This window comes from Cuculus canorus, chromosome 10, assembly GCF_017976375.1.
Source record: "Cuculus canorus isolate bCucCan1 chromosome 10, bCucCan1.pri, whole genome shotgun sequence".
NCBI classification, from domain to species: Eukaryota; Metazoa; Chordata; class Aves; order Cuculiformes; family Cuculidae; genus Cuculus; species Cuculus canorus.
This window is the reverse complement of record NC_071410.1, coordinates 7916606-7944226: the sequence shown is the minus strand read 5'-3', so window position 1 is coordinate 7944226 and position 27621 is coordinate 7916606. Positions and strand designations below refer to the sequence as shown.

General features: G+C 38.6%; 1 protein-coding gene across 3 annotated transcripts; it reads left to right on the top strand.

Annotated features, from left to right (window-relative positions):
• The first annotated feature begins 682 nt into the window (after positions 1-682).
• PHF6 (PHD finger protein 6) lies at positions 683-27242 on the top strand. Of its 3 annotated transcripts, none has more exons than XM_054075410.1 (11): positions 683-978; positions 5737-5916; positions 6120-6221; positions 9680-9813; positions 10109-10152; positions 19389-19555; positions 19735-19878; positions 21096-21200; positions 21994-22127; positions 22779-22908; positions 26167-27242. In XM_054075410.1, exons 2-10 carry the CDS (start codon positions 5779-5781, stop codon positions 22906-22908), a joined length of 1098 nt encoding a protein of 365 aa, XP_053931385.1. In that variant the 5' UTR covers positions 683-978; positions 5737-5778; the 3' UTR covers positions 26167-27242. The 3 variants fall into 3 exon arrangements, with proteins under 3 accessions (XP_053931385.1, XP_053931384.1, XP_053931386.1); XM_054075409.1 differs by having other exon boundaries at positions 686-978; positions 23202-27242; XM_054075411.1 differs by having other exon boundaries at positions 688-978; positions 19392-19555; positions 23202-27242.
• Positions 27243-27621: the final 379 nt, after the last annotated feature.

Genomic DNA, 27621 nt, shown 5'->3' with positions numbered 1-27621 from the left:
CAACCCCTCTGCCACGGGCAGGGATATCCCACTAATTAGGCCGCCCTGAATAATAGCACTGCCTCCTCTCTAGCCAAAACACTTTGTTTCGGGAGCTTCTTTTTATTAATTTCGGGTAACAGCGGTGCAGACTCAGCCGTGCCGAGCGCAGGGGCACGAGCCCTGCCCCTCTCCTGCCGCCCTCACTGTTCCAGGTACGGTTCTAGGATGCCCTTGTCCACCTGGGCACAGTGACATCTGCTCCGTGCGTGCTATCGCACGGCTAAAGGGCCGCAGGGTTGCCCCTCGCACCCGGGGCTGCACAGGGCGCTCCCGCCAACGCCCGCCATAGCGCGCCCCCACTTCCACACTGCTCACGCGCGAGGCCCTCCCCGCCAGCCGCTCTGCGCATGCGCACCGCTCACACGGCCCTCCTACTATCTGCGCACGCGCGCCTCCTCCCACGGACCCCGCCAGCCGCTCTGCGCATGCGCGCCCCAATTCCACACGCCTTTCCCCCCTTCAGCCGCTCTGCGCAGGCGCGCACGCCTTGCCGCGCGCTTGCCGAGGGGGCGACGCTGCGCTTGCGCGTCCAGACCCGCCATCGGCTGCGCCTGAGCAGTGCGCATGCGTGGAGCCCGCTGCCTCCCCCTGCCCCGTTTCCTGGCCGCCTCCTGGAGAAGTGCGGAGGGGAGGGAGGAGAGGTGGGGAGCGCGCGTGCGCAGGAGGGCGCGAGGGCCCAGCGTGCTCCCGCCGCGCCGCCTCGCGCGCCAATCGGGCGCCGCCCCGCAGCGGCCCGAACGCGCCGTGCGTGCGTGCGTGCGTACGTACGTACGTACGTCCGCTGGTGCGTGCGTGCGCTCGGCGGCGGCGCAGCGTCCCCTGCCCCGAATGAAAGGGACGGTCCCGGCGAGCGAGCGGCGCTGAGCGACCCGCGCTGACGGGGGGTGCGGGTACGCCCGAGCCGCTCCTCTCCCCGGCGCTGCGCCCGCCGCACGGGTGAGTGACCGACAGACCGACCGACCGACCCGCCCAGCCTAGCCGCCTCTTTGCCGCGCTCACCGGTGCAGGCGCGGCGCGCCCAGCCCTCCCGCCGCCTCCCCCGGGCCTCGGCCAGCGAACCCCCCGGGGGGTCCCCGCCCCCGGCGCTGCCCCTTTGGGGCGCCCCCGGTGCCGTTACCACCTCCCTCGCTCTGTCCCGCCCGGGGGGATCCGCCCCCCTTGTTTCCGAATGCCGATCCCCCCCAAATTCGGTGAGGATTGGCGGGGTGGGGGGGTCGCGCCTCCCCTAGGAGCCTTGTGGGGAGGGGCCGCCTCCCCCAAGCCCGGCGCGGCCGCGGGGTCCGTACCGGCTCGCCTCCCGCTTCCCTGCCGGTGTCCGTGCCGCCCCCCGGGGCTGCCGTGCCGCGGACTCCTTTTGTGCGGTTTTCTGTGAACTGCTCCGCTGTTATTGTTCAGAGTTGCCAGGGCCGGGCCTTTCCCCAGCCTTGCCCCACTTTGGTTTCTTTTTTTTGAAGGAAGTTCCATGGATAAGTTCCTCTCCCTCTTCTTCTGGTGGCTGCGGGAGCATCACTCTTGGATAAAGATTTCCATAGGACTGTTGACTTTCGGTTCTCAGCTACAGACACAGAAAGAATCCCTCCCTTCTCCCCAGTCTTGCCCGCTTTTTCAGAATGATGCACACTGGAATGGGTGGTTGACCCTGGGAACTAGAAAGCACCTGCAGGTTTCCTGAGCAGGGAATCTGGCATCTCTAGTGAGCATCTTGAAAAATGCAACACAAATATTTTTGTAGCTTTTCCTGAGAGTCCACACCACTGCAGAACATTTAACAAAATGTCACAGAGGTTGTGTACTGCTCTTGTAGGTTTTGCTGAGGTATCTGAAGTGCTCTGGGCATATAAATTTAAATCCTAAACGATCTTCTCTATAACTTTGTAATCATAAAGGGTATGCAGCAAAACAAATGTTGCCTGAGAGGGTACAGTATAAGTCATGGCCTTTTGTTGGGAGTGCAAGTAGGGCCTTTGCTCCTATAAACAGTCAGTAGCTCTTGAAACATATTCCAGCAATAAATAGGAATTAGAATCCAGGTTACACTCTGTCTTCAGTGCTGAACGATGTCTCGCACAGCGAGAGCGCTCTTCTTTGCCTGGAAGTTGTGGAACTCACACTGTTCTTTTACATTTGAAAGCCTGTTGTGTAGAGCAACTCGGTAAAGCAATATGCGAGCCGTGTGAGTCTGTAGAACTGGCTGCTTTAATGATATGATAAAGGTGGTGTTTAGGGGAAGCGCTGCATTGAACACCTTGGTGGATATTGAGAAACATGAATGAAAATCAGCAACAGTTTTTGAGTGAAAAATCACCAAATGAGTTTCATCTTTTGTGATTTTTAGGCGTAGATGCGACTCTTCTTTTTTTTTTTTTTTTTTTTAAGACCAAGGCTTTGGAAAACGTACCTGTGTGTAATAGTCTGAGTTTTGTAGTAGTTGTGTTCCTTTTTGGTAGGGGTGGTGTGAGCCCTCCTGGGCAGTGATCCCACAGCTTCCTGTCAGCCACTCTCTAAGATTTTCTCTGACCAAGCTGACAAGCGAGGTTTCTGTCAGCAGTCTATTTAAATACTGTTTTGTAAGTCTTGTCCATTTGTTAGCTTTTTAAATAGACAAAATGGAAATACTGAGCTGTTCTTAAGTTGCGTTCTTTTTCTTCTAATGAAATGTAGCTTGATAACTTGGCAGGCTGGATTAGTTGGTTTTGGTGATTTAGCTCGAGAAGTGAAAACAGAATTTTGAGTGTTTCATTCCGATTTCTCAGTCTGTGGTATAAGCTAACTAACTTGGCTCATCTTTTTCAGAAAATAGATATATTTAAATGGACAGGACAAGAATTGCATTTTGGCACAAAGGAAAGTGATCCCAAGGCCGTGTTTTCTCACATTTATGAGAAAGCAAGCAGAATTTAGGGAGAGGTCTCCAGCTGAAACGCTTCTGAAATATTTCTCAAGCTGAGATGTTGGGTTTTTTTGCTGTCTTTATAAAGAGTGTTAATGCCTAGTGATACAGGAAACACGAGTGCAAAGTACGCAGGACTGCAGAGAAAACTCACAGATATTCTTGTTAAATGTTTTCAGAGTAATGTAATCTGATGGTGAAAAGAATGTGGGTTTCCTTTTTGGCGTACACAGATGCTTTTTTGGTCTGTTTTGAGTAGTTTTTCAAGTGTTAAATTATTTATAATTACGGAAGTATTCCGAAACATAATCGTTGCTAATTTAATTTTTTTTTTATGTTAAAACATCAACATCCATCCATCATCAGGTAAATATTGGTGTTATTTTTAACTTCTGTGTAAGTCTTAAAAATGTAATTAGGCAAAAGCAAGGTTATGTCAGGCTCTGATATTGCTGTAATGATGTGTCTTCTCGTGCCTGTTGGTGCGCTGGAGGCACAGAGCTGAGAGCAGTTGACTGCACCCAGCTGTGAGAAGATTTTTTATGATCGTGTTTTTTGAAAGTTACTATTCTAATAAATTAAAGATGATGAGAGCCACTTAATCAATTTTTATGTGTTCTGTAAATTATTTGCATTTTCTAGAATATGAATTTGCTTGTTAAATTGAAGGATAGCTAGTTTTTATAGTAGTAGTTCTTATTCCCCTAAGACAGTAGAACCTGTACGTGTGTGTTGAAGGAAATCCATGCCTTCCTTTGAAGAACTATTTTTGTTGCTGTCAATGTAGCAATAATATAGTCTGGATGTAGAATGAAATGAGTAGACCCAAATGAATGTATATATATCAAATTATTTATATTAAAGCCAAACTTCTTGCATTTAAAAATATTTTGTTAATATACTTGTAAGCCATCACTGTGTGATTTATATCGAGCTACTGAATGCGACCTGAAAACAAGAAGTTTTTGTGATATGATTTTCTACTTGTTTTTTGTCGGTCTTTTTCCTACTCCCAAATTTCTTTTAAAGTTCAAATAATTATTTTTTTAAAATTTAAAGCCTTGATATCTTTCCTTCAAAATTGATTCCTTCTTTCTACTCAGAAGGGATTACAGAATGCTCTTGTTTTGATTTTTCTTTAGAAGAATACAGTATAGTAATTCTTTTGTGTTTAACATTTAAGGACTCTCGATTGCCACTACAAAAGGGTGTGACTGGTTTATCCAGATTAGCACATTTTTTTGTGCAAATCAGCAAGATCTGAAATCTATGCATTCTTCTTATGAATATGCGTCACCAGCCAGTGAACTGCCCTCCAGTTACAAAAGAAAGCGAATGAAGCTGTTGATAAAGCAAAAGCAATCGGTATAGGGCAGACACTGTTCATGCAGGAGTTTTGTAGGAAGCATTGCAAGACAAACAGTGAAAACTCAGTCTGAGAAAATCTGTTGGAACAGGAGATCAAGAATCCAAAAGGGTTGCCTTTCAGCAGTAGGACACGTTAACTGAAACTTAATGACTTTCCTCTGCTGTCGATCAGAAATATAGTGAGTGATGCTAGTATTATGGGAGGCTGACAGGGCGCGAATGCAGGCAGGTTTGCCCATGCAAATGTCACAGTCATGCCTTTTTGTGCAGATCGCTGCTGTAAGCGCAGTCCAGGTGCATTGCAGCTCTGTTGGTTTTATGGCTAGTTTATATTAATTCCAACAGAAGTAACAAACTGTGTGGTGGCTTTTCTTGTTCAGATGAGTGTGACGTAGAGGGAGGTTGAGGAGGATGCTTTTATTGTAGTTGTGGTCAGTTCTGACAGTAAAGCTTCAGTCTCCAACGTGAAAAGATGCGAGCATTTTGGTATGAAGGGGGACAGTATTTTATTTCTTGAGAGATGTAGAAGCAAATGAACACAGGCTGCTCAACAGTGGGCCAGGAAGCATGTACACTTGGTAGGTGTTTTCACTTCTGAACTTGCAGTGTCTGCCTGATGAGGGCATTGGGACCTCAGTGTTACGTTTTAAAATACGTTGCTTGTAACACACGAAAAGTTTGTGATTTGGGTTGAGTTTGAGTTACTCTACTTAGATGAGAATAGCAGCTCTCGTGCGCTTAACTGAAAAACTAGTACTGTACTGCTAGATTAACTGTGTCTCAGAGGTTTCTGTGGCAGCACATTAATCATGGATCCTTCTAAAATTTAGTTCCTGGTGCTGTTTGACAACCGCTCTGTATCTGTGCAGTACTGAAAATGGTAATGTTTTATCTTCTCTGCCCTCATCTAAGGGTGGCTGCTCATCTGCCCTGCTGCTTTGTGAGCTTTTACACTCAAAACCTGTTCTGGATGCTCTGCTGGACTCTTGCGGGGCGCCTTTACTTCTGTTTTTAAAGAAGTTCAGTGCTGTGTATTTTATTGCATGCACAAGTAGTGCGTTTCCTACAAATTCCTTTGCTGTCACAAATAATATAAGAATAGGATGAAAGAATTCCAGGAACTTATCCCCCTAATGATTGCTGTACTGGTTCTATTTCCCACTTATTTCTTTTTTTGCCCTGTAAGTTTTATATCACTATCCAAAGTTTTGTGTTAATGTTCAAACACTGTTGCCTAAAGAACTAATTCTGCTTGCCAGTACAATTTCATACAAAGTTGGCAAAATACGGACCCTGTTGGGTGCATGTTTATTTGGATGCATAAAGGAGAGGGTAAAAAGGGACAGAGGATTTTCAAGCAACCAATATTTTATTAATAAAACTGTCGGTTAAAACTGATGTTAACATGCTGCTTGCACCTTTTTTTTTTCCTGTAGCATTGAGAGGATTGAAGTGGCATTCTAAGGTCATTTAAAATCATGACAAGCTCAGTTGGACAGAAAAAAGTCTCTTCAAGACAAAGGAAGTGTGGGTTTTGTAGATCTAATAAAGATAATGAATGTGGACAATTATTGATGTCAGAAAACCAGAAGGTGGCAGCACATCACAAATGTATGGTAAGTAACCCATAGGAAAAGGGAATGGAATGCAGTGAAATAGTAAAAGACTACAAACAAATGAAAAATGCAACCAGCTGTGGTATTGGCGCAAATGTTTAATTGCTCTAATTTGAATTTTTTGTGGGTTTCATATATGTAAATGCTTTATATCCCTTACACCCTTAAAACATAAAAAATAAGTTTTGTTTTTATAATTTTAGCTGTTCTCCTCTGCACTGGTGTCTTCACACACTGATAATGAGAGTCTTGGTGGATTCTCTATTGAAGATATTCAGAAAGAAATAAAGAGGGGCACTAAATTGGTAAGTCTCTAATTCTGGCTGTTGAAAATAGAGGACAATATTTTCTTACCTTATATGAAGTTTATGGTGAAGCTGTTTGCTAGATTATTTCTTTGTATTATTTGTGTTAAAGTGCTCCTTTTGTGTGAGCTCTAAGGTATCAGACAACTTAGAGAAGAAGTGTTTGAAGTAAAACTGGTCTCAAACTTGGAAGGAAAAAACCCTCAGTATATATGATTATGCTTATATTGAAGTGAAATTTAAATGTCAGTTAACCAACCCTTGGATAGCCTTTAGGAGCGGATAAAAAATAGTCTATTTCAGCCAAGTTCTTCTGTTATGTAAACGTATTGCTTTAAGACTTATAACTTAATCATGGAATTATTAAAAAAAATAACAAACGAGAATTATTACTTTTAGACTCTTTTCTCATTGGCAAATGTGGACGGTTGTAGCAGTTATGCAGTTTTTTGCAAGCAAATTTGAAAACTCATTTACAGAATGTGCCTGGTTTTCCTCTTGATGGGCTGTCTATTAACAGTAGCATTTCCAGAATTTATTATTCTAATCCAGTAATTTCTAGTTAATATTTTCTCTTAGATTTCAAATGAAACCCACATTCTAGGGACCTGGCAAAGGTGTGTTAGTATTTTTTTTGCCAGGATTTGGTTTTGCTGCCGAAATCTGTTTTTAACTACCAAAGGTACTTTTGTTCCTTGCTTTTATGTTTATTTAATAGACAATTCTGTGAATATAGGCATCTTGAGGTACGTGGGTACCATGGTGGTTACAGTTCTACCAAGTTAATCAGAATTGAGCGGCAATGACTTTTTTTTTTTTAATTCCCAAGAAGCTAATTCTTGATTTCTGGCTTTTTTTTTGTACAACTAATAGCTTTCCACTTGGGAAATGACTGAAGGTTTCTCAGAATACTTTTAACAAATGATCAATTCACTCCTCACATGAAAAATTTCCAGCTTAGTTATTTAAAGCACTCTTATGTATTTACCAGTTCTTGGGCTACTGAGAGTAGTCTCTCAACCAGTTGCATTTGAACCTTTTTCCAATGCAGGGAACTTTATTTGCTCTAATTAGCTGAAGCACAAAGAAATATCTATTCACAAGTCGTTCATGTCCTGATTAGGGATTTCCGAAGAACACAGTAGTGGATGGAACTACAGATCATTGGGAGACTTTTTGATTCCTGGGTCTCTTTAAGTGGTGGAATGTCTGCGTTCCTTCACTGACACAACAGCTGGATGTGTTCTTGGAGCTCACAAGCTGTGCGCATCAGGCACCTGGTTCAGCTTTTTATGGAAAACCTGGCTCTGGTTAACCTGTTAGATTCACAGTCCTGAGATGTTTCCTGTTTGGTGAGAATTTACAAGATAATTTTAGATCTTAACTTAGGTGCTTTATTTCTGTTTGTAGCAGTCAGAAAACTACAGCTCTGGAGGCATCTGCCTTTCTCTGTTGACTCGTATAGGAAGCTTAAAGCTCTGTGGTTATAGTTGGCCCAAATGCCTCCTCTGAGGCCAGCTCTCTGCTCTCGCCTGTTCTTTTATGTGGGCACGTATTGAGCAAAAATATCTCGGCATGGTGCACTGGGTTAAGTAATTATATTGATAGCTTGAGCTAAATTTGTCTGCGGACAGATTTTACGCAGATGCTTTCCTTCAGGAGGTGCTGCTTCTGACCAGGTACACACTGAAAACGGAGGCCTGTGCATTACTTGAAGAGATATCGACTGGCATGCGGAGCCTTTCTGGTGGGAATATATTTGAAATAAAAGTGTGAGAAAAGTTTGTAGGTTCAAATAATAATAGGCCAGACATAAAAACTTGTGAAGTCTAAACCTTTGGGACTAAAAGGCCCCAATGTCATTATTACTCTCTGTTAGCTGTGCATGGAAGGATTTTTTTTTTTCTTTAAAGAGCTTACCTATTTTGCAGCTTGGCACGCTACACGTGTACCGATATAACTTGGGAATTAATTAATCTGTTGACAGTTGGACTTGTGCCATTGGACTACATGTTTTATTAGTGTCAGGAAACAGACCTATAAGTCAAAAATTCCTGTGGCCTGTTTTGTTCATACAGCTACATCAGTGTGTTCATAAAGAATTTTCTTTTAGTCATTTTTGGCTCTAAAAATGCTAAACTTCTGACTAAAATGGATTGGATAGAGAGCATTTCAGCCTAGGCTTTTATAAAGAGCTTTGATCAGCCATTATCGTATATCAGACCATAACGTATAACAAATTTATGAGATGAAATACCCATACAAATTAGATAACTAGGGAACAGTATGTAACCATACCATTTCAGAGCCTGCAGAGGAGTAAATGGAGATGATCCAAGGCTTTGACATTTTTACTGTTCAGTTAACTGTGTTAAAATTGAAAAACAGGATGGTGATACATAACTTGTAGTTATAGTGTTAGTTTGGCATATTTGAGATGAACAAGAATTCAGCTGAGATAGTGTGATGGGCAGAAAGTGTATTCCACAAAGATGTACCTAAGGAGTGCCCTACATTGCACACTTATGGTTTGGAATTAGTCTTTCAGGAGTGTGGGCAACATGCAAGATACAAATAAAAAGCTCTGGTTGCCTTGTGAGGAGAGGTTAGTGGAAAGTTATGATATTTGGGGGCAATATTAAGTCAGCAGAAAATAACATAGAGAAAAATATTGTTGTAATGTCAATTACTTCCTTTCTTAACACAGGGTGAGAAAGGCAGTGAACAATTTAGAAGCCTGATAGCTGGTGTGTACTAAGCAATGACGAATCTAATTATGAGAAGACTTAATTTTGGGGGAAGAAGAGTAAAGCAACAGGTTCCCATTTAACATATTCTACACTATAAGTATAAAGAAGTTTAGTCTAATTGAAATAGATTAATTTTATTAAATTTATTCTTTATTATTAAATATTTCACTAAATTCAGTGCTTAGGAAACAGCTTAAGGAAATAACTGTGTAGAAAAAAGGTAAGGTTAGCTGCTGAGTCTAAGGTATATTTGCAGCTCATCAGTATATCTAACTGCCAGAAGCATTGACAAATAGGTGTCTTCTTTTTTTTCCCTCATACCCTCTTAATATAATTCAGAATTAAACAGGTACAACTTATGATTTTAACTTGTCTGAAATGGTTGGTATAAATGAATTGTCCTTTGCAGCGCAGAATTTAGGTGAACGGCTGTGTCGCTTCCATCAAATGTGATATTCTGCAAAAGTAAATTACATATTTTCTTTATTGAATTGATAATCGACATATGATGGTTATTGTATTGTTGCGCATTTGCAACAAATATCTCCTTTATTTTAAAATAAATAATGGTAAATTCCTGAGAGCAGGAGGAGTAATGACAAGTGCATAACTCCATTCATTTTGTCACCAGGAAAATTAACTATCGTTTTTAAACTCAAAAATACTAAGCCACCAGTAACACAAATTGTGCTTTCTTTTTCTTTATAGATGTGCTCTTTGTGCCATTGTCCTGGAGCAACCATTGGCTGCGATGTGAAAACGTGTCATAAGACATATCACTACTACTGTGCTTTGCATGATAAAGCTCAGATAAGAGAGAAACCCTCACAAGGCATTTACATGTAACTATTACTTATTTGCTATGTTTATTTTTTATTTATATTTCACATTCTTTGCTTTTTAAAAAGAAAACAATAAAGCAAAACAATCTAAACAAAACTGTTGCAAAAAAATTCTAATGATGCTTGTGGAATTCCAAATAGTGATGTGCTAGAAAAGCATATTTTCACTGCAAGATTTGTTTATCAGTGAGTCTTACAAGTGGGAGAAAAATGTACTGGCGTTTAAGTTTAAAAGTTGAGTAAATAATCTGTGAATCATGACTGACTTGACAGTTTTCAACTACTTTGTTTATAGGATTTTATGTCGAAAACACAAGAAAACTACGCATAACTCTGAAGGTAAAATTATTCAATATAAATTTTTCCCATTGTAGAAAGATACTTTGGTTAAATTTAATATTTTTGGAGATTATAAATGTTTTCAGTGAAAATTAGAACTACAGTTTTTCAAGAAACAATTACTTTGGAAGCCCACCTGATCTCTGTCTTTTAGAGAAAAGTTATTGGTTGAGGTGGAATAAAACCTAAGACAAATTTTAGGATGTTGGAAAGATTTTATGTTCTGTCAACATAAAGTTTGGTTTGAAGTAATGTGTTCCCTTCTGGGAAGGAGTTGGCTTATATTTGTTGTTAGTAAATATTCACACTATTAACATCTGCAATACTTTGTCAGGTAATAGCTGATTTTTGCTATTGCTAATGTTCCTAAGTATTCTTTTTTTTTTTAACTATTAAATAGAAGGACGCAATAGTAAATAAAAAGGTTTGTGATCAGGTCACTTCTAGATATATTTCTCAATAATTTGGATAAACAAAAAAAAGCTGTATGGATATATTTGTAAATGCTGGGCATCTTTGCAGAGGAGAGTAGTGAAATGTGTGAGGGGTGATACGCCACAAACATAAATAAATTGAGTGGTCTGTTAAAACTCCAGACTAGTTGTGCTGGTGTATATTTATGCAGTTTTTTTCCCTTTTCCTGCTGTGTCTGAGTTTGGTAAGAGAACAGTTATTAGTTTATGTTGTGCATTACATTCAACTGAAATGCCATGAGATTTAACTAATGAGGAATATGTGACTCTACTTAGTGGAGGTCATGTTTCATAAGGTAATTCAGTCTCTTTCTGCCAAATGTATTTCTAAGGCAATATACTACTTTTATGCTGTGGGTACTAGATATACTGATGGTAAATTTTGGTTGTTGGTTCAGTGCTTAGAAAGATATTAACGACAATAGACAATCCCAAATGAAAACAGATTTTTTTTCAGTCCGTTTAAATAATTATTGTTGTGCTTTGTATAAAATGCTCTTCGATTTTGCTGTTACTAGATTTAAACAAGAAGAGCAGTATACATGCTCTATTATTTCTCCAAAGAGACAGGGCCATGTTATCCTATAGTTTGGCACTGTTTCTTCATTTTGGGGTTTGATTTGCTTGTTGGCAGAAACAGAATATTGAAGACATTTGAGTCCGGAGAGAGATTAAACTATTGATGATATTTAAATATCATCTTTTATACATATACTCACAAATGTGTCCATGTTTGACATCTACTGAAAAATGCCTCCAGTTCTGTCTGGAGCCCCATGCCAACGTACGACTTCTGCTTGGAATTCCTTGCAGGATCTGAGCTTGTGCTCTTCTTTGATTTCAGAAACCATTATCTCAAATCATACAATGCCATTCTCTAACAGCAAAGGCTTCTAAATTTCATACGCATATATATTTGCCTGAGAAGACATGGGAACATCACTGCGGAGGTGTGGTGGCTTTTTTCGTAAATGCTGATGATGGCAATTTATTAACGCATTAAATTCATCTGAAGAGACTCTCAAGTTGAGGGTATGAGAAGGAGGAATAAACAATGTGACTCAGAAACACTGAGGCCAAAGAACCCAATAGTATCTCATTCAGCATTTAACCTTGCACTCAGTTTTTGTTTAAAATATTTAATTCTGTTATGCTTTACACTTCTAGAAATATTTGTAGTTATAGGTCGCAATTTTTGTTTAATATTCAACTGAAATTTTTCCCGGTGCTCTTTCCAAGAGAATACATTCTCTTATTAGCCCACACGGTTAGGGAGCTATGCCCATAGAATATTATCACTTATCGTTCTGGATTTGATAATGCCAGAAGCTGGGGTTCTTTTGTGACAGACATTTACATCAAAGAAAGTAAAAATACGTAGTGCATCTGTCTCATGGAAATGACTTATAGCCTTGTGGAGCACTGGTATTTTGGTACATTGAAAACTTAATTAGCTTTAAAAGATGCAGGGTGGCTTTCGGAGTTTAAGAAGGGACTTTGGAGGGATTGTTTCTAAATATTTAAATGCTGAAGTTTGTTCAGAGAAATGGCAACTGGAAAATGCTGGATGGTGAGCTGAAGCTTTGTGTATGTATTTTGTTGATTTATTTCTTGAGGGAAATGTGAATATCAAAGTGGAATTTAAATATGAAAGAGTGGTGGTGTGTGAAACCAGAAAAGACTTGCAGAGAAGAATAAATAGACTAGCAAAGAATATAATACTAACATAGCTGCTTTTTTTTCTCTTGTTTTTGTTTCATTTTTATGAATCCTTGCTCTCAGCAGTGTTTTCATAACAGAATAGTTAAAGCTCATCTGCGGTTATGTCACTCAACATAGGTGCACAGAGGCACTGTGATTATCAGTCCTTTTCAGTGGAAACTTATTGCTCCTGCCCTGGGATGCTGTTTTTTTTCTTCTTGGTCAGTGTAGAACATCTGGGGTTTTATCCTTTGTTCTCTGTATCCAGATGTAATTGTTGCAGTCCAAATATTTTTATTATGCCACTTTTTTTAGTGTTTGTTGGAAGTGTTTAGGAGCATTTGAAGTCCAGAACAGTTTGTTTTCTGTAGGCAATACTTCTATGTAATAGAGTTTTCCTTATTTTCCTTAGAAAATAGATGCCATAGGAGATGTATTTGTGCCAGTCTATCTGGTTAACGTACCTTTTGCTAGAAATTCTAATTTTAAAAAAGTATCTGTTAACCATTTAATAACAGCCAAAGAACATTTCTGGAGGCTGCAGGGAAAAGTGGACCTATGTTGGAATTAGTTACCCAGTTAAAGCCTAATAAAACATTCCTCTTAGATGTTATTTATTGATGTCGTGAAGTTCAAGTGGAGTGAGAATTCATCAGACTATCTCCCTACTCATCAAGACATAATTAATGAGCAATGGGAGTTCATTTCCCTTTAATTGACAGAAGTTGCTGAACTATCTTCTGCTTTCTTTGAATATAAAAATATGAAGAATGGCGGCAAAAGTATTGTGCTCTTAAATTTATTATCTATTTCAGCAGATTGTTGCGCTTGTCTAATTTATCCATATGACCTAGCCTTCAGGTGACACAGGAGAATTTCTTATGTATTTCCTGTGGGTACATATACTTCAGAGTGATTCATTTGGGCTGTGTTCCCACTAGTTGGAAGAAGGACAGTGAAAATGAGACACTTGGACACTTTGCAGTAGCTCGTGCCTGTGGGGTCAACAGATTTGAAGACACCTGCTCCGAGGAGCAGACCAAGTTACTGAAAGTTTTATGTCGAGATTTTTGTATTGCTGGTTACAAATCTAACAAAATAATCTGACCTGAACTTCAAGTAATAATTTAATTCATAGTTTACGCAAACTGTCGTAAGATTTCAGTGTCTGATGGGTTGTATGAGCTGGTACCAGTGCTGTCAGGCTGTCATAGCTAACTATTGCTGTTCAGTGTGATTTATTTATTTTGCATTTATTCTTTTTGAAGAGTGGAGCATTGATGAGCTAAAGATTTTTCAACTGGTTGTTGGAATTTTGTCCCAATGTATTGGAAATATGTGTTGAAACATTTAAAATCTGGTACCTTTCAGTTCCCTTCGGGTGGAGCTGCCCTGGCCCCTGTGTTGAGTTTAAAACAATTCAGAGGATCAGGAATAGTTTAATATAAACAAAGATAAAAATGTGATTTCATTTTTCTGTTACATAGTAGTAAACCAAAGAATAATGAAGACAACCATGTTAGTATTTTGTTAATGTTTAAAACAGATGCTTAGAAACTGGGGTTAGAAAATAAAGTGTCCATAATTCCTATCGTAGCTGCACTCAAAGCCTCAGGGAATTGTTTCCACAATGGAAATAAAGACATTCTCTGTCTCAGCATTCCTTTCATCTTATTCTGCAGATCAGATGTGAAATCTCTGCTTGTTGTACTGCTCAGTATGTTGAGTCGGGATAATATTTCTCTTTGAGACCTATTTAGAGATGCTGCAATCTATTTCAAACCGAGTACTTTTTCAAAGCACTATTTAAGCCAGAGCCTGGCAGGAAAAACATCCAAAACATTTTGGCATTATAGTTAGGTAACATCCTGATTCACCTATGGATTCTTTAATTGGTGTTTGTTCATAGTTGCATTTTCTGTAACGCTGCTCGGGGCATGAGCTTGCTCTAATGCAGTCAGGTATGAAAGTTTCTGTAACATCGTGGTTCAGTGTTACTTCAGTTCTGCTGGTGTACGGTAACGAATACTTCCTCAGCTCCACTAGCTCAGCCTTCTTGCTGTCTGTCTTACGGAGAATGCTGTGCTGAAAGTGGCATTAAGTGTCTACCTAGTGTTAGGACAAAGCCAGCAGGTCGTGGCAGTAGGTTTGCAATCTCCTCTGCAGTCCATTCTAGACTAATGAGGTGTTTGGGGGAAGCATCACAGTGGTGTTGTCTTATGGAAAACCAAACAGCTAATGGAAAAGGAAAACCTGTAAAAGTAGTGTGGTGAGTGGTTTGTCCTACCCAAGGACCAGTGCTGTGCTGTTTACACTAAAATTCTTCCTTTCTAGGCAAGACAGTTACAAATTGTGCTTGGTCAGCTAGCACGAGCTTAACACCTTTGTAAGCTTTCTGATTATGCAGATAAGAGAAGAGGAGTGTATTATCTGTCTTCAGTCTTTGCCCATGATTGTTTGCTTGAAAAAGCATTTAGATTGTATGGTTATAGGAGACTATTCTACTAATTTTCCATGTTAAGTGTACTTGATTAAATAGTCTTAAGTGCTTCATAACATAGATACTGTTCCATGAGAGATGGCTTTTGGACAAGAGGAGTCAGTTCCTTGAGCTATCTGGTACTTTCGGAGGACATACTAGTGATGAGACCTAAGAAGCAATTTGATTTTTTTTTTTCCTCTCTTACTTTATCCAGTTTAGATCTGTTTTGTGGAACTTAGTCTTTTCCCATTAAAAAAAAAAAAGAAAAGTTTTATTTTTTGTTGCTTGTGCTCAGCATTTTGATTGTTGATTTCACATCACTTGCTGATACTGCTATTTCATGATCAGTTTACCCAACTTTTTGCTAGCAAGGGTTTTTATGCAAATCTCTGGTTCCTGTTAATGCTTATAGATACTTCACATTTTTATTATTGACTACTGGGACAATAAGATTTTCCAGGTTTTAAGCTGTATTTTAAGGACAACTTCCTTTAAGATGCTAACAATTTTATTTCTCCTTTATATTCTGTTTTTCTTCTAAAAATCTGGAAAGGTTGATTTTGGTCTTTGTAATTTTTAGGTTCTCTTTTACCCCAAAGGCACGGTAAAACTTCAAGTACATATGTGTGATTTCAGATTTTCATAACACCATGCCTGAGCCACTTCTACATCCTACATTTTGGCTTCTTTTTACATTGAGTCCTACTTGCAATTACATTTTGCCAGTCAGTTTTGTTTATCTGGTTCACACAGACTTGGCCCCTTTGCTTCTGGCTCACTTAGTCTATTGTTTGAGGTAATGTAGAGAGCAGTGTTAGCCTTTGTTGTATGCATCCCCTTTTTATTTGTTCTTTCACAGCCTTTAAGTCACTTAATTCTTTTCTTACTTCACTTTAACCTAGCTTTCGAAAAAGGGTGATTCCCTGTATATTTCAAGCAGATGCAATACAGAATAGATCTGTGATATCTCAGCCTCTTCTCTGCCAAGCCTTATTTTAAACAGCAAAACATCTTGATCCTTTTTCTTCCTAGTCATGATCAAAGGAGAATTTTTAGCTTTCTCTGTGAAGCCGAGTCTCCCTGTTAACAGTTTATGTAACACAGCATTTTGTTAGTCTTCTTTTTGTGGTACTTTGTACTGCTCATGGATTTCTAAAATGCAAATTTTGGGCTTGCTGCCGCTCGTCTCTCCACTCATCTGAATTTACAGTATCGTGTTCTTAGGTGCTTTTGAAAACGTGGAATGTTTCCTCTTGATTTCTAACCCCTACCCCTCCTTCTCAGACTGTGTTGCGTATTGAGCTTGTTTTTTTCAGATATAGCATCTAAGGACTTTGACGAAAGCTCGTAAGATACCTCCTTGGAAGACTTTAGATAAAGCTACATTGAGAATATTGTGATGATTTTAAAAATCAATGCAGTAATGGGATCTGGGATGGGGGGCAGTTGAAGACTAGGGAATCTCAGGGGATTCGGAGTATGGGTGATATCCATGATAAAACGTCATCTGGCCAGGGAGGAGTTGAACAACTTTTTGTGTTTTCCTTAGTTCAAGCTGACATGAGAAGTTGGAAACAACCAACCATCAGATGCCAGGGAAACAGGGTAAGCTGGCAGTGGGCTTGAGGGGAGGGATAGGGCACCAACCAAACTGTGTATTAAACAGTGAAGACCGTCCAAGGCAGGTGTATTTTTAAAGCTGGTTACAATCTCTTTTTTCCTGTACTGTTACGTTAGTTCATAGTGCTGTAAAAATGAGGAACTATTAGGAAACTATGAGGTGTCAGTTTTGCAGATTGATGTGGTAGAGCAGATCCTTACATGTCGCTGATGTTAATCTGTAGGTCTACATCACTTGTAGCAGGAGACGTAAATCTGCAAGGAATTTTATTTTAGTGAAGGGGCCATATAGCATCTGGATTTCATCTGAACACTGAACTTCTGGGGAAGTACTAGTTTTGAGCACAGAAAATGTATTTTCCTTTGAAGAAAGCTGTGCAGCCTTGGTACTTTTTTTCTTATGCTGAAACAACCTTTTAAAAATACAGTATTTTTACTTTTCAGATCTTAAATATTCTAATAATTTTAGACTGAAAAATAGCACTTAAGAACTTACTCTTTAAGGAGGCTGTGACATTTCTTGCTGATTTTCATAACGTGTGCTTGTTTTTTAGCAATTCTGATTTGCTTCCAGTTTTAAAAGTGTGGAGAGTTCAGGATATGCTTTAACGGCATTTAGAAAATAAGGCTGGAGTTAGAGATGGAAAGCATTACAGTTGAGAGAATTTATAAGGAGCCGTGGAAAAATAAGGAATCTTGGTGGGTGGATTGCATTTAGCTTCATCAAGTAGGGAAATCCATGGAATGATTTTGGAAGTAGTGCTTATAATTTCTTAGTGATGTTATTTAAAGGGTCAACAATTTAATAGTCACATTGGTTTAAAACTTTTTTTTCCCCCTAGATTTCTGTAGATGTAAAAGTAGAGACAAAGATTCGTGTATTTGTGTGATACTTGGGGATAGTTCATGTATATGTTGAGAGACAAGATAAAATAAATCTTTTCTGTTAAAGAGGTTTTCAGGTTGTAGTAAAATTAGCTATATGCAGTCTGAGGGATATGATATCTAAATTGCATAGTCTTGGTTGGGGATTATTGCATAATTCAGCAAGTAATGATAAATGAAAAATAAGGTTAGATGGGAAATTCAGGGAAGCAAATATAAAAAGTATTGTCTTAGGTATTTTATTTCATTTTTTCAGATTAAAGTGGTGCTTTTATCTAGTTAGAAAATAATAGTTATATATTAAAACATGGAAGTGTTGTGGTAGATAGACTGATGCATTTTAATAGCAGCTTGGGAATATCTGTATCTAGTTATGTAATCTGTCAATTTAAGCCAAAATAACTTGCAGTTTTGTATTAATTTACTCTCAATATTTTTCCTCTTTCTGACCATACAACAGAGTAAAGCTTCTAGGAAACTCAATTTCAGTATAACTCATTGTGGTGCATTTGAATTGGTTTTCTTTCCGTCATTAATAAATGTGCAAGAAGTTTTAGTGCTCTCAGGGATTGGTAACAGAGGCAGTAGACTGAGCTGAGCTTCATAGTCAGTCAGTGTGCACGGCCTCAGGCTGGGAGGTCAGTTATCTAATAATCTGGGTTATCTCCTACTCCAAGTTATTGGCTGTGGAATATATTGAAGTCTTTGACTTCAGACTTGTGTGCAGTTGAGTCACTGCTAATCATTAGATAGAAATGTGATTTGATTTTCACCTGAAAATAGAGACGAGTTCTGGCGGAGCAGCATTTAGTCTCAAAATAAGATATCCCGTCTTCTAGGTGATGAGTCCAGGATGTAATGGTGATAAGTGCCCTAGTAATGCAATAATAATAATACAATAATAATACCACAACAATTCAGTGGCCCATTAATGTGTGAAGTAGATGTTCCAGTTCTTCTCTTTGGAATTTTTTTCTTTTTGGAGGCTGATGTTGGTGATTGTGGTTTGGATTTTGAGAAGCATGTTCTTCAGTGGTGTGTGTGTGTGTGTGCTTGTTTCTCTAAAGAAGTCTGCTGAAACATCCTTGGGTGTTATGGAGCAGGGGTGGGTGTTCTGTACTAAAAGATAAAAAACCAAAAGATGCTCCTGTGAGCACCTGATGATCAGGAAAGGTGGCAGAGACTGAAGAGAGCTGGCTGTTCTCTGTCGGATACAACCTGACTAGATCATATTGGAAGCAATCTTAAGTTTACAGAATTGATCTTTATTAACTGTAGATCTTTGAGTAATCAAAAGGACGGTCTGCTAGAATACTGGACTACAGTTCTCTGTAGCCTTCAGCAGTTGAGCTGCCATCTTCAGAGGAGCTTGTCAGACCTCTTCAGTATGTCTGTATTGAAAATGTATGTTCTTATATTCTTAATGGTCTATAAATACTTTATCTGGGATATTGTCAGTGTGGATGATTTTCTGTAAACTGGTGGCTTCTTTTACCTGTAGATGTAAAATATATTTAGGTTTGTTTCATGGAGGCAAAACACATTTTAGTGTTAAAGCCAAATTGGGTGATTTTGCAGCCAAATTGGGCGATTTTTTTTTTCCTTAGGTCAAAAGGCATAAATTAATAAGTTATATAGAAACGCTAGCATAATATCAAGGGCAATTTACACTGGAGTTCTGTATCTTAAAAAATAAATTAAAAGCTTATTTCATGGTTGAAAACATTTTCTGGTTTCAGCATAGTTTAAATTAGTTATTTCCAGTGGAGGTGAATGTGTGTATCTGAGGACATGTTTTGTGTCTGAACGCAGAAGTTGTAAGAAATGCTAATTTTCTTCATATATGATGTTATAAAGATGCAAAGCAGTGTGATATGTATAAAGAAATAAATAATGCTTTCAGCATCTGCAGATGCGTGTTTGTAGTAAATGGAAAAAGGTGCTATTTGATTTCTGACCAAAATGCAGAAAATACAGGTTATGTTTTTTCTTGTCTGTTATTTTGTTGTTGTTCGGTTTGTTTTGCGGAAATTTTTTTGAGAATGTTATTTGATGATGTTTTCTGACTTCTAAAGCAGATTTAGAAGAAAGTATCAATGAACACGAGTTGGATCCTTCACCTCCCAAAGGAAAAAGGAGGGGTCGTAAGGGAAAGCCAAGAAAAACAAATTTAAAAGGGCAATCAGAAGACACTAGATCTACATCCTCACATGGCACAGATGAAATAGAAAGCAGTTCCTATGTAAGCAGTAAATATGCTAACCTTCTTAGAAGACAGAATTGCATATTTCTTCTCTGCAAATATAATTTTTATTAAAATTTGCATTTGTCTGAGCCTCCAGCTGGTGGCCACAGGCTTTGAAAAATTACAACCTTATTTGTAACCCAGCAGTATATTTTAGTAAAATGTTTTTCTTTCAGAGAGACAGGTCTCCCCACAGAAGCAGCCCCAGTGATACAAAACCTAAATGTGGATTCTGTCATGCAGGTGAAGAAGAAAATGAAGCTAGAGGAAAGCTTCATATATTTAATGCCAAAAAGGCTGCAGCACACTATAAGTGCATGGTGAGTAACAGTATTGTTGTTAACCAGTCCATGATGTGAATTTTGCCTGAATTGCTATTTTAAATGTTAGTACAGTACCATCACATGTAGTTGTGTGTGAGTATTGTCTGTGTGCTGATGATCTCTTTAAGCACTGAAGTGTTGCGAAGTGAGCAATTCATTTATTTTCACTGCGGGCAATATGGATGAAAGTTGGCTACGTGCGAAGAGATGGAATTAGCTCAGGGAGACTCATTAGCTTATTAAAAATGCTCCCTTAGGTTCTAAATACATACACAATATTTAAAAAGAAAAACAGAAAACAGTTTTAACTATAAGAATCTGCTCCAAAAATAAAATACCTTTACTCTACAGGCATTCCGGGAAGGGTCCATGGACTTCGTTAATTTTCTGAGCAGTGGGTTCAGGCTGTGTGTTGAGTAGAGCAGATACGGGAGCTGTAGAAAACCTTCTCCTTTAGATAAACACACTTATACAACTGTCAGCCTGAAAAGCATCTGCTGATTTCAATGCACATGAGCAGATTGTGCTCTTTCATATGACTCATTCTACCAATGAGGTAGGGCTCTGAGTAACAGACTGCCGGAGTTACTGTTGCACCTTGGAATGAATGAATAGCCCAGACAATCTCTGCAGTATTAATTGTCTTCCTGTACCTCGCCTCACTAAGAGCTGATGTGTGCCAGCAGCCTTGAGTCTTGGAGTATTCTTTGCTACTTTGTGTACCCGAGCTTCAGGTTTAAGTCAGTTTAAACTGAATATGCCAGGATGATGATAGCAAGGGTGGTACTTACTGTGCTCCAGTGTCATCCCTCGGGCCTTGTCAGGTACGTTGACATCAGCTGTGCCATGAAGCTGAGCTATATATGTGTCACAGGGGAGGAAATGGAATATTCCTGAAGGGTTCAGTGCTGTAATTGATAATATTGCTCACCTATTACTTTGTGTTTTCATCATGTCATTATTTCTTGTCTGCTCCTTTGTCTCTTGAAATCCATTTCTCCAAGGCAACAAATGTAATTAAAGCAGTCAGGTGGGTATGAGAAGGAATTCTCGTCATTCTAATTACTCAGCATGTTTTTTTCCTAGTTTGTTGGTAAAGCGCATGCTGTCTGAGATCATAGAAGGGGATGTGCAGTACTCTGTTATTCCTGCACATAAAAAGATTTCTAATTGCATTGGTGACCTGAATTTATTTTGACTTACTTGTTTTACAGTTGTTCTCTTCTGGCACTGTCCAGCTAACAACAACTTCAAGGGCAGAGTTTGGTGATTTTGATATCAAAACTGTACTTCAAGAAATCAAGAGAGGAAAAAGAATGGTACGTGTCTGTAGGATGTAATGAGCATGTTAGTGATTCAAATCATGTGTATACAGCTCTGCATCCTTTCTTTTGTGAAACAGTCCTTTCCATCTGTTTACAAACACAACATTTAAATGTTTTATTACTTTTGGGACAGGGAGCCAGATAGGAATCACCCTCAAAATTAGTGGCATTTAGGGATCTGACATAGTAAATTATTATTAGCCTCCCTGTAACTGTAAGAGAGTGACAGCTTTGGATCCTGTGTTGCTAAAAGCACACTGTGTAAAACTACAAATACACTTTGTAGAAGTGAAGTTCTTGCACTTATGTGTTTCCAATTGTTTTAATGTGAAAACATATTAAGGCCTCAGAGATGGAGATGTTAGTAAAATGCCATGTTATATTTTGTTAAAATTCAGGATATTGTTAAATTGGTAAGAAATTGAAGGTGGAAGAAAGCAAAAAAACTAAGTGTTGTTGCTTGAAAAAATCATTAAGATTCTTCATATCCAAACATACTATCTTCAGCAGCAATAAAGCAATCTTGGAAATGCAATAATACACTCAATCGCGTAGCAGTTTTCAATGAGATGAACAGTTAATTCCTAGTGTTCATATTTTAATAGGTTAGTATTATATAGTTTCTATTTTACAAAATCTGATTAACTTTTCAATGGAAGAATGATCTGCCAGAGAAATTACCGTGTTCCAAAATGGTATCCTTAAATATGAGAAACACTAAACTGAATACTAAGAGGTGAGAGACTGAAAAGCTGAACAGTGCCATTCTCTTCTTTCCCTTGCACAGAAATGCACACTCTGCAGCCAGCCTGGTGCTACTATCGGGTGTGAAATTAAAGCCTGCATAAAAACATACCATTACCACTGTGGAGTAGAAGACAAAGCTAAATACATTGAGAATATGTCACGAGGAATTTATAAGTAAGAACCTATGTAATTCTTGAATCTGTAATGAAAGTGAAGATACTTCATGGCACTTTTCCTGCCTAACTTGGCTAGTCAAGTATCTTATTAACAAAGAGGATATTAATTAATTTAAAATGGTATTTTTAAGTAATTGTTGACTTTGCAAAATATTTCAGTTACGCTGCTAACTTAAAATTTCTGTAGTGTTGTAATATGAGAAATGAGAAAATTGACTTTTTTCCTCCTCAATTAATTCGTAATTTATATTGAGGACATCATGGATAACTTGTCGCGATTTATTAATATTGATATGTTCTGGGGCTGGTTTTGGTTTTTTGGGTGCTGTAACTTTTCCTTGCTCGCTTTCTGAACTGCTGGCATTAGGGACTGGGCTGCAGTTGAGTTGCCAGGGGTGTTGTGCCACCAGAGGGCATTCTCTGAGCAGCGCAGTGTTAGTTCTTGGAAACTAGACTTGATCAGAGTTGTGTGGGCTAGCCTTCAACCTTGTGTTCTTTATCGGTTTAACTGATGCTTGACTGAAAACCATCGTTGAGCTAAGAAATTTAACGATTGACTTGTGGTGCATCTCAAAACTAATTGAGAGGGAAGTGTGGTTTTGACAGATATTTTCAGCAAAAGTCCTCACTGTTCCTTTTGTTGTGCTAGACTCTATTGTAAAAACCATAGTGGAAATGATGAAAGAGATGAAGAGGACGAAGAAAGAGAAAGCAAAAGCCGTGGCAAATCAGGCACTGACCATAATGACATTCCTCAGCAGCAGCTCAATGGAAACTAGGTATGGAAGTTACTCCTGACAGATCTGTTACTGAGACTGAAACGCAATATACATTTAATGTAGTTTATTGCAGTGAAGTATTTAAATCTAGTGTATGCAGATAAGTACTTTTTATTGGCATACTGTAGAAAAATGGGGAGGATTTGTTGTTTTTTTAAATCCAGCTGACTTTGTAACAGTGTAAGAAGGGAGACCCTTGTTTCTATCACTAAATATAGATGTAATGTCAGAGCTGTTAAATGCTTTTCTGTATGATTTTAAATTTACTATTGTTTTCATCATTTTTTAAACAGGTTCAAGGGACAGAGTTATAGAACTGGGAATGGCTAAGACATCATAACTACTAATTCTTTTAAATTGTTTTCTAAGATCAGAAAAGGGTCAGTAACTTTTTACTACCCGATTCTGTTAGAAATTTCATTGAACTGCCTGAAACGTTCATGTGTGTGAGCCTTCAGTAAGTGGCAGAGTTTTACATGTCAATATTATGTAGTTTGTAGTCTGCAGTGTCTGGAAAAAATGAAACACTATATAAATGATATGTAATATGTACAGTGTCAAAAGTTAAGGCAGACATTGAAATGAAGTAAGATCTATATTTCTGGACTGAATAAAAACCTTAAGATTTGGAATGTGTAAGTTGTTTAGTGGATTCACGCAACGAGGGAAGGTCTTAGCTAGTTGAATTAACAACATGGACAAGTTCTTGGTGGCAACAAGCTGGTACTTTGTGAATTTTGCATTTTCTTCATACACAAGTTAAAGAGCTATACGTGGGAAAGCCGCTCTCTGTTTTTGCTTGCAAAGCACACAGTAAAAAAGGACTCAGTGTACACCGAAGCACGCTTGAACATTTCAGGTTGTTCCTGTTGTGATTGCTCATTCCGCCCAGCATTGTTAGCGGGAGATTTACTTGAGCAGCTGTTGGTTCTGAGCTGTGAGCTTTAGAACTCATGCCAAAGGGCTGTAGTTCATTCTTTCCCCAACTACTCACCTCTCCCTGTGTCCCTGAATTACAAAGAACACTTCACTAAGTGTGATTAAAACCTTGCTATACAAACGTTTGGACTCTGCAGCCCAGTCTCTTTTACTTCAGAGAGTTACAACTCTTAACTCGCTATGGAATTTAGCCACCATATCTGACGTCCATACCTCAAGTGTTCCATGTTGTGTGGAACACTTCATGTTTTGTCCAGAATATGCGTAAAGGTCCCGTATTCTGTAAGAATGAGGAAACAGCTTTTTTTCTTCTAGATTGGTATTTATTTTTTAATTTTATGACCACTATATGAGAAACATTGCTTATCATCCTTATTGTTTTAGTGATTATTTTTTCTCTTTCTGTCAAGTCAACAATCACGTCATGGAATTCTACTTGCTAGAGTTGATGTTCTTATAGGGAATAATCAGATCTACGCTATACCAAACCTAACAGATCAGTCCTCTGACTGCTTTCAAAACACCTTGTCATTTCTAATGGCTACTGGCTTCTTCAATTGGTCTGTTAAAGCACATTCTCAGACTTACTTAAATAAAACCAAAAAGCTGAATCTAGTCCACATGTTGGTCATTTGCTATCGCATCACCTTATTGTTTGTTTAGGGTTTTGACTTGTTTCACTCTGAACTCCCAACAATACTTTTGGATTTGAAGGAAGTAAACAAGCAAAATACACTGATTTGAATATAAACTGCTACAGTTCTGTGATTGGTATTGCAAAAACAGTTCATTTGTAACATGAGTTTCTGTAGCATTTTTTACTTGTATTTTTAAAAGATTTAACATGTGTCATTTGTCTTCTTATGCATTCCCTTAATGTCTCAAGGGACTCAATTACTGTGTATTGGAGTTTCTAACATTTTACCTGTTAGAATTCAATCGATTCTGTTTGCTTTCCTGGAGAATAACGCAGTTTCGGAAAAAAATACTGCTGTGTACAGAAAATATTCAGTTACTGCTCTAAACATGATGCCATTGATCATTTTTATTTTGTATTTGTAACTTTCAAAATTAAAAGCGTGACTTGAATTGCAATGACAGATCGATTATTGAAATTGTCTATCAAGATTTTGTTTCTCCTAGAATATGAACATTTTTCAGCCACTCGGAACAGTTTTAGGATGCAAAATAATATCTTTCAATGTTAAACTTCTCGATTTGTGCCTCAAACATGGCCCTCCCATGGAAAAAAGGCACTTTGTTTGCAGCTACTGTATTTTTACTAAGGTTGCATGGGGTAGACCTGCCAGCATACTGATTGTATTCGAGACTAAGCTCTAATTCACTGTGTGTCAGCTGCTTAGTGTAATGTTCAGTCCAATAATTCACTTGTCCAATAATTACCCCGTTCCATGCCTCAAAGAACCAAAACAGCACTTTACCTTCTGGTAGCAGAAAAGCAAGTGGCTGGTTTACCTGTTACCATTTTGTGCTGAGATGGCCTGACTAAACTGACCTTAATTCAGAATTCATGGAAACAAAGTCAAAAGCAAAAATCTTTTTTCTTACAAGCCTCAAATTTGTCATAACTGACTCCAACTCATGTATGCTGGGTACAAGTGCCTTACAATGTAAAAATTGTATTTATATGTTCCCAAGTAGCATCACCTGCTGGGGAGTAATTCTGTCGTGGTGTTAATATTTAGAAGAAATGTACCTCAGCAGTGTATTTACTGTACATCTCTTATGTCCTTAATTGTAGTTTTTAAAAGCATGACAATGTATGATAGTATACAACATTTACATCATTTTTTAAAAACAAAATACTGCCATTACTGTCTTTTTATGTGTATTTTAGCTCGGAATTTCAGACAGTCTGTCTGAATTTTTTGGGGGGGTAAAGCAATGTAATCTTTGCAAGCATATATTGAAGATTATTCTGGAGCATCTACTGCCTTCCCAGAAATGTTAGAAGTAATGGAATTGCTCTATAGTTGAAATAGGTATGTTTAAATTAGCTAGTTAAATTAATGCAGTCTTTTTGTTACTGAGGGTTTGTTTGGTTTTTTTTTAAATAGGCATCTTCTGCTTTCATCTCACAGTCGGGAAAACTCATGAATTTAACAAATCTTGTCTTACGACATTGTTGGGGGGGAGTTATTACTTTTTTTGGCCTTTGGGCATTTCTTTTGCTCCCAAGAGCAGTGTGTGTGCTGTTTAAGATGCCTGGAACCCTCCTGAGAAGGGAGCTTTCTCCCCAGCTTACTGTATCTCTATATTAACAGATCTCCCCAACTCACTGTATCTCTGTATTAACAGATCTGCGATTGTGCTATACCAAGAAAGGACTGTACCAAGGAAGGACAGGCATCAGGAGGATATTGTTCAAATAACTTGAGGATACAGCTGGTATCATGCCAGAGTCTCAAGGTGTGATCAAACACTATAGCAGTAAGCTGTGCTATCACTCCATTTCAAGGAAGGGTGAAAGGCCCGTTCAATACCAGCATCAGTGCAGCTAGCTAGGATGAAACAGATTAGGTGATCAAAAGACCTACTCCTTCAGCAGGTGTTGATCCACAGGAGGTTCTGTGATAAGGCTCTAGTAGGAGTTACACCAGCTTAACTCCTGGAAGGTAGCAATAAGTCTATCACTTACACTCCACGAAGTCTGATCTTCAGGCACAAAGAGCTGTGCTGATCTAGAAGGATATGATTACACTGAATGTGGCCCTAAAATGTGATATAAAGGAAGCGAGTTTGCTTCTTAATGCTGCCTATATGAAAAATAACTTCATGCTAAACCAGAGTGAAAGATGAAGTGGTGATAATCTGTTTGAAATACCAGACTTATCTCACAGGTGATAGTCGGTGCATTCCAAAAATATTAATATGCTCAATCAGGTTGACAAGAAAATTAATCCTCATTAGATAAAATTAATCTTAAGAGAACTGAAAGTACATTATAGCAAATAGTAACTCTTCTTCCCTGTCACCAGAAACAGATTCCACTGTATCAGTGATGGAGATTAAAAGCAGATCGCAGCCAGCTCTTGATTTATATACTCATTGAAGCTGTTTCTGTAGATGCATATGTATGCACATCCATTAGTCAGCAGTGACATCTCAACCCTGAAAGGATCCTGGAGAACTGTTGCTTGTCAAAAAGCACTCAGGATAGGCTAACGTTTGCAGCTTTTGCTCTAGCATACATTTACATTAGGTGTAAAGGCAAGGAATGTATGAAAGAGGGTAAATGCATTCCTATCTACAATGTTATATATATTTTGTTCCTGTTATATTGGCTTTACTTCCAAAGTTGTAGTTTGCAGTATTAGTTTCTTTTTATTGGTATCCTTGCATATATATATTCAATAAATGAGTTATGAATTTCATATTTGCATATCTGTCCTTTTTCTGAAAGTGTAACCTTAAAGCCGTTGTTTAATCCATAAATGCAGTATTTTCTGTTGAGGTTACAGGCATGTGAACACTTCACCAGGAGAGAAGCGAGAGTGCACTCAGTGGTAACTCCGCATATTTGTGTATCCTTCACTCTGTGCAGTGGGCAAGCTGCTTGGCATTCACCACCGGTTAGTAACATGACGTGACATGACGGACTGACAGAAGGCTCTTGTTCTCACCTTTCAAGTACTTTTGTTGGTTTGGTTTTTTTTTCTTTTTCAAGAGCGAATTAATTTTGAGTAAAGATACTAAGGGAATGCAGAGCGTAATGCTGCAGAAGAGCAGCTACATCCAGGATGTGCTTCAGAA

What these genes read in the sequence shown, in the direction of transcription:
- PHF6 (XM_054075410.1), top strand. Translation starts at nt 5,779, where the DNA reads ATGACAAGCTCAGTTGGACAGAAAAAAGTCTCTTCAAGACAAAGGAAG. An exon ending in CAGCACATCACAAATGTATG is followed by an intron (nt 5,917 to 6,119) that starts GTAAGTAACCCA and finishes TTATAATTTTAG; the next exon opens with CTGTTCTCCTCTGCACTGGT. An exon ending in AAATAGAAAGCAGTTCCTAT is followed by an intron (nt 19,556 to 19,734) that starts GTAAGCAGTAAA and finishes TTTTTCTTTCAG; the next exon opens with AGAGACAGGTCTCCCCACAG.